General features: G+C 33.6%; 1 protein-coding gene across 1 annotated transcript in view; it reads left to right on the top strand.

Annotated features, from left to right (window-relative positions):
- LOC137616911 (perlucin-like protein) overlaps positions 1 to 5175 on the top strand; it is a 13395-nt gene extending 8220 nt beyond the window's left edge. The window contains exons 3-6 of the mRNA XM_068346788.1: positions 901 to 1059; positions 1954 to 2056; positions 4475 to 4576; positions 4828 to 5175. Of these exons, the coding sequence (XP_068202889.1) occupies positions 901 to 1059; positions 1954 to 2056; positions 4475 to 4576; positions 4828 to 4867 (404 nt within the window). The 3' untranslated portion in view covers positions 4868 to 5175. The remainder of the gene's footprint in view (positions 1 to 900; positions 1060 to 1953; positions 2057 to 4474; positions 4577 to 4827) is intronic.
- Positions 5176 to 7382: the final 2207 nt, after the last annotated feature.

The following is a 7382-nucleotide window of genomic DNA, read 5'->3' as shown; positions in this document are numbered from 1 at the left end:
AATATCATATTCCTATACTCACTATGGTGACTATTATCCACAACTCTTTGTGATCTCTTACTTAGAAAAATAAAGTTATGCTAAAAAGGCTCAACCCACTCATAACTGTTTGAGTTTGAAAGCAAGAGCCTCATGAATAACACAGTCAAAGGTAGCATTAAAATCAATGTCAATCATACAAACTTCCAGACCACAATCAATGGATATCTGTTCACCTTTGTAAATTGTAAGAAGAGATGAGAATAGTTGTACAAGAGACGGAAAATATAGTCTTGAAAATAATAACAGTGAAAATGTTGGGAGGTCATCAAATATCCACGTGTAAAAATGAGCAAGTATTCAATGTAAATAGAATTGTCTATTGTGTATAAAGGTTTCAATAGTCTGACTGAAACAAATGTTTTGTTCTGTGGCAAGAAGATGAAGTTGATGTGGGTGTTTAGGAGAAATATATTGGTATATGACTTGACACTTTTAGAGTACATACTTGACTGAACTTGAAATAGATAATGGAAAGGGACCATCGGAAGCTGAGTCCTTAGGGATATAGGTAATGAATATATTTAAAAAAAAAAATAGAAAATTGCATTGTTTGCGGATAGAGACGTGTCCGTTTTATGATGAAATGAAACCTGTGCTATATTCTGCAGTTCGACGAAATCACGTAAAATTTTAATATATTAAGTTAACTTCAGTCCTGAGTGCTTTAGGAAAGTGTAACCTAACCCGTAAGTTTCATTCACACATAATACAGATAAAATCAAAGAGATCTGATGTGAAATGAGAGCAAATTTCACAAAGAAAACAAGTCCCTGATGTGACCTTGTAGAAATACCTGTGAGCAGTGCAATCCCTAAAAACATTCTTCACTATCCTAAAAAGACCTTTAATCTCTTTCAGAGTATCTTCCTTGTGATGAAGGTTGGCTTAAGCTTGGAGCTTCTTGTTATTTCTTAAGTGTAGACACATCCACATGGCAAGAAAGCCGAGAAAAATGCATCACTTTGGATTCTGATTTGGTCAAAGTAACTACTGATGAAGAGTATAACTTCCTGCGTAGTAAGTATCTATTTATGCACACACTGCAATGTTAATTAGATTAGTCTGCAAAGAATTCACAATTCTAAGCTATTACTGAACTTAAATGCAACACTTTTTATTTCGTTTTAAATATATTTTACTGGTAACGTCTTAGAGAAATGGATTGTTAAGAAGGTAACTGTGAAACTTCTTGTGTTCTGTTCTGGTTTTGCTTAAATGTTTATCCAGATTACTAAGAGAAATAAAACCCATGTCATGTATAAAATGTTATTTTCATTTAGATATATAACATTTCAGCAAAAACTGGTGGATGGTGTTAAATAGCAACGAGGGAATCAAATTCACAAAATGATTTATTTAATACGACACAACGACTACAGCACAACAATAATAATAATTTAAATAGACCTCTGTTGGTGGAATAAAAAAAAATATTTGGTCGTATTCACTACAAATGCAAGTCTTATGATCTAAGCGTTTTGAGTTTTAATAAAAAAAAAAAAAAAAAACATTTCTTCCACATATACTTGAAAATATTTCTAGTTTTACCCAATCCAAATTTAGTAAAGGTTTAGTGGATCATTTGAAAACTACTAAGGCTTTTATTAATCACGTGTGTATGAATATTTCATTTTTACATTCCGTTTAATTACTATAACACTTAAATAGCAATGACTGATGCAGCATGCATGGGGATGCCCAACTGTGACTTATTTCTTCTTCTTCCCATAGAAAGAGAGTCACTGAGCACAGCCATTTAGTCTACATCTTAATTGACAAGAACTTTTGACCAGTTTCCATTACATTCCTCCTGTAAAGAATGTCTTCGAAGGCATTTATAAACTTTCATCTTTTATTATAAAGACGAATATAAAGACAGAATTACAATTAATCCAATTATTTTGTTTGCAGATCTTGTGAAGGGTCACGATACCTGGGTAGGATTGACTGACCTACAAGTGGAAGGAGTCCACGCTTGGACTGACGGAACTGTCCACCCGATGATTAAATCATGGTAAAGAATGAAGCGTAAGAAACTGGAATTGAAATGTAGTTTTGACATTAGTCCAACAGAAAAACACTATTATTATTATTATTATTATTATTAGTAGTAGTAGTAGTAGTAGTAGTAGTAGTAGTAGTAGTAGTAGTAGTAGTAGTAGTAGTAAAGAAGAATTGTTTGTTTATCTTAGTGTTGTCAGGTGTATGAGAACAGACTAGAATGTGTAAAGGATATTATTTAACCAGAGAGGGATCCAATGTAGTGTTCTCTGACCAATCAAAGGACCCAATAATCTTCTGATAGAAGTGTAACAACCAGTGTCGGATTAAAATCCTTCGCAACCCTAACGCTAAGAATGTAGAATGGGACATATCATGAGAGCGAAACAAGCGAAAAGAGCATATTTTTTTTACTATGAACCTTTCTAGACGTATTGAAATCTATATTCGAAGCAATATCGAGGAAATTGGATCAATACGCAATCAAGATTAGGTTAACTATCTTATTTTGATGAACATAACGAAAATTGGCACAGAAATGATTATTCACAAATTCATTATTCTTGGGGAAATATATCAATTATATTTTGCAAATCATACTTCTTTTTTTTTTTTTTGGGGGGGGGGGGGTGTTGAATGCTCATTTTCAATGTACTCGATCAGTTAAGGTTGATATTTTTTTTTATGTAATTTAATTTTGAGAATGATCATTCTCCTTTACGAACACTGCCTAACTGTGTAAGACTGTACGTAGAGGAATAGAAAAATTTGGATAAGACTGTAATGGGACTGCAAGAAGGTTTTAAAACAATATTTAGAACATTGTCATGATAAGGGTCATTAATTTTAAGGGACAAATATTCATGAAAATGGATATTTTCCTTCTTCTTTACCATTACATTTCTGGCCGCTTTTTGTTTTTTCTACGTGTGAAATTATGGTCATTCCAATCATTTCTACCAGTTTCCGTGAAATGCATCTTAAAAATAGGACTACGCTTTGCTTCACAATGGTAAATTAGACACTATCACCAAATGTCTTTGAAAAAACCAAATTAGCTTTGTTTCCATAAGTTGGAAAATTAATGCGAATACTTTTAAAATTTTCCAAAAGTTATTTTATGGCATCAACAACAGTATAGTCCCTCAGCTTGCGAAAATAAGAATAACTTTGGCAACTTGCATATATGTGCTAGAAGATGCTCTGTCTCGACTCGTATCGTAACTCGGATCAGCATCCTCATGAAGAGTTTCCAAATCTTTAATAATCATCAAATAGTTCAGCTTTAGCGATTTCACAGCATCATTCCTTGCTGACCAACGGTCTCTGACAAAGATTTTTTTTTTTTAAATAAATTCTACTAAAACCATTTGAACTTCGTTGCAGGTGTGCCCATTAAAAACTTCCAACGAACTGTGTAACAATACAGAAATTTATCAAATTTTCTAACAATACCAAAGAAAAGAAACCGTTTCTACACAGTAACTTGCTACAGCAATAAGAACCAAGTTGATTGAAAGAGCACTGTAATGTATGTACTCAGCTGATGGATTTCATTCTTGGATGACTGCTCTAGTTCAATTATATTTGCCCGACATATTATTAGCATTATGACTTTTATTTTATTCAATCATGTCCTCTATAATTAATGGGCTTGTTTAATTTCCCCTTCTTCCACGTAGGCATATATATAAAAGATACTAGAATCAGTCTTATGAGTGAAACTCTGAGGTCTGAGACAATGGAGAGCTGGTGTAATGATTGAATGGAAGAGGAAGATGTTGAAGGGAAATTGGAACGAACGGGGAATTGGCCTTCTTGACCTCAAACAACGTTTGGAGAATTAAGCAATGAACACGTGAGTGGGCTGTGAGTCTCTAAAGTACATTAGAGTCTTGAGGTGGCTGTGGGATTGCGTTATATTAGCTAATCACGTGGGAGTGTGTGGATAGGGAGAAGTGTAAAGCTTAGGCTGTAATTTTATGAAGTTAGGTCAACACAAAATAGGACAGGTTTGGGAGTCCTCCATTGCTACTTGGGACACCACTTGAACGACAGCCATGTACTATAAGATCACAATTACATATCTGTCGTTAGCAGTGAATTAGGTAGAGTGATTTTAGACTGATGGGTCAAAACAAAATTTCCATATGGCATCATTTAAAAAATGGAGGGTGGCCCCCATGATTGTAGAGATATAGCATGCTCGACCCAGAGATGCTATTCAATGTCAAAGTGCAAGTAAGGGCACAGGGGACACCCAACAATAACGCTGTGAGTTTATAGTTAAAAGAGGAGGAATAGAAGATGAGAGAAAAGCATGGACAGAGTAACAAACGCAATGAACATTGTGGTGAAGCGAATGGTCATGTGTTATGTAAATATGGAAGAATAATGTAGTGAAAGGTATGATACTTTACCTTCTTTCCAGGTGGGGTGACAGTGAGCCGAACACTAGCGAGGAAAAATGTATTCATTACTATACTTCAAAAGACGATCGCTGGAATGACAGAATATGCGACTCTGAAATTAGGTAGAGTATAAAATCGTCAAAGCAGACGTGACCTTGTTTTTTAAATTAGTGACAGTCATTTACCAAAAAGGAAATTTTATATATGGCTACATGTAACACATATATACTTTAAATTGATTTCTTTAGTTGAAATATCATCATCAACATCTCTGGAATCAAGGGTTTAAAAATCAAACTAAGATTCCAAGTTTCAACAATAAAGTTTCCTTCCAAATAAAAATCATTTAAGTCTTTTCTTATTCTGCCTACAGGTACATCTGTGAGAAATCTGTATATCCGATTGATGGCTGAATTCCACTGTCTCGTAATGAAACTGTGTCGTCAAGGCTTAACTCAACTGCCTCTTAAAGAAATATATCTTGAAGGCTGAACTCTACTTTCTCTTGAAGAAACGTGGATTGAAACACTCATGTTAGTTTTTTCTTATTTCATGTTTCATTATTTTTCCTGGAGGAGATATCCCATGTAAGAATTAATATATTGTCATATGACAATAAATCTCTAACTCTCTTCTCTGAATTTGCATGAACATTTAGATTAATGTATTGAAAACGTAACTTGAATATAAATTTTGGAACTAAAATAAAAATATGTGCTCACCTACTTTTTTAGTCTCGAATAAATTTCAGAAGTTTGAACTTGCAATGATTTTTTGTTTATGTTAACAAGGATGATAAAATTTTCACTTCATAGTTATATATGACAAATATATTTTAGCGTTGTAATTGATCTTAAAATATTCTGTGTTAATCGCTACTGCTCATGTATATTTTTATTTCCTTGTTTCCTCTCCTTATTAGGCTTTAGTTTGCTTGTTGAAACCTTTTGGCTTATAGCATCCTACTTTTCCAAGTAGGGTTGTAGCTTCTTTAATAATAATAATAATAATAATAATAATAATAATAATAATAATAATAATAATAATAATGCCCTGCAGGATCTCCTGCCCGACTTATTTTTGTGCATAAAACAGGTTATAGCTATGACCTGTACTTATAACAGGGAATGTACATTTCGACAAATGAGATTCTTTGAGAACTTGTTATATTAATCTTGAAGATTCTCTGATGAGTTCCTGATGCACGTACTACCTTACTCTGAGTCCTCGCTACATTGTTGATCAAAACCTGGTAATATTCAGAGGCTGCCGATTACAACGAATTAGACTGTGAATTAAGGGAGTCTATGTGTAATTCAATTGCTTTCTTAGAGGACTGCTTCACATATGGTATCTTATTCAAAGGTTATTCAGTTGCTCATATAGCAGTCTCATACAGAATGGCTTCATTACTATAATTCCCTACTGATATGGTGAAAAAATATTAGGGCAAAGTCACTTTACTAAACATACAAATAGAAAATAATGACAGTAATAGCGATGCAAATGTTAATATTATAGTAAACAACACTTTTACCGAGAAACAGAAATAAAAACACAAAAAAAACTCTACATTTAAGAGTCTGTGTACTACATGAATTATTACAAAACTCTTATAAATATGAATTGGTAATGTAAAGGAAGAATTATCCTTCGCCTCTTTACATTTGAACCTACCTCTTATGAACCATAAACTACATATATATGCTTTAAAAAAATTAGTTGGTACCTTTTTATCACAGGTTGCAGTGCGCGTGTGTGTGTGCATGTGTGTATGCGTGTGTGGTTGAAAAAAGTCAGCGTAAAATTCATCGAATTAGGAAAAATGGGCTATTGAAATGATTAAATGACAAATAATGGTGATTTTTAGGCACAGAAACCCAAATAATATATTCAATAGCATGTGTAACCAAATTACCAGAAGTATTTTAACATTCGGTTTGAAAGCTCAAGAAGGGAAAAGCTGTAGTGAAACAAGGATGGGTAAAGTGGATTGCGTGATTAATGATATTAATCGCTCAAAAACAGATAAACCTTTACGAATCAACGCAAACCTCCCTTCACGATGTCTAGATTTCATGAAGATTATCTCAATTTACTGTTAACGAAGCTGAAAAGAAGATCATTGGTACCACAATCAAGTTAATAAATATTAGTATCACATTTCAGTCCATTCATCGGCCGAGCAGATCCAATATTCATGAACTCAGATCCTAAAATGCTATATGATACGACGAGACGTGCAATCTTTCTCTCTCTCTCTCTCTCTCTCTCTCTCTCTCTCTCTCTCTCTCTCTCTCTCTCTCTCTAAGACATTTCAGTCCATTCATCGGCCGAGCAGATCCAATATTCATGAACTCAGATCCTAAAATGCTATATGATACGATGAGACGTGCAATCTTTCTCTCTCTCTCTCTCTCTCTCTCTCTCTCTCTCTCTCTCTCTCTCTCTCTCTCTCTCTCTCTCTCTCTCTAAGACACACACACACATACACAAACAAACATCTTGATTTTCCGACCTTGGAGGACTGCTGTTTGTTAGATAGTTTTTTTTCTTTACCAAATTGCATTATTTCTAAGTGGCCCTCCTCATCGGTTTCATAATTTTCTATCAAATGGTGTACTACTGCTCTATGAAGAAAAGTTTGACTGAAGGGCCTTAATAAGTAGGAGCAAGATAAGGAAGTAGGGTTTTTTTTAATATCATCTCTCACCACTTTTTATCTCTTATATTTTCTTTATGAGGTGGTCAGTACCAGATTTTGATTACAGTGTTGATGGAGTTAGAAATTTTCTTATATTGAAGTATGGTAAACTGAACTTGGCCTGATGAGCTAGAATACTGTTTTTATAATATGGGAGTAGAAAAGATCTTCTATATATATATATATATATATATATATATATATATATATATATATATATATAT

The sequence above is a fragment of the Palaemon carinicauda genome, chromosome 23, assembly GCF_036898095.1.
Source record: "Palaemon carinicauda isolate YSFRI2023 chromosome 23, ASM3689809v2, whole genome shotgun sequence".
NCBI classification, from domain to species: Eukaryota; Metazoa; Arthropoda; class Malacostraca; order Decapoda; family Palaemonidae; genus Palaemon; species Palaemon carinicauda.
The sequence above is the reverse complement of the archived record's forward strand: the minus strand, read 5'-3'. Positions and strand labels throughout refer to the sequence as shown.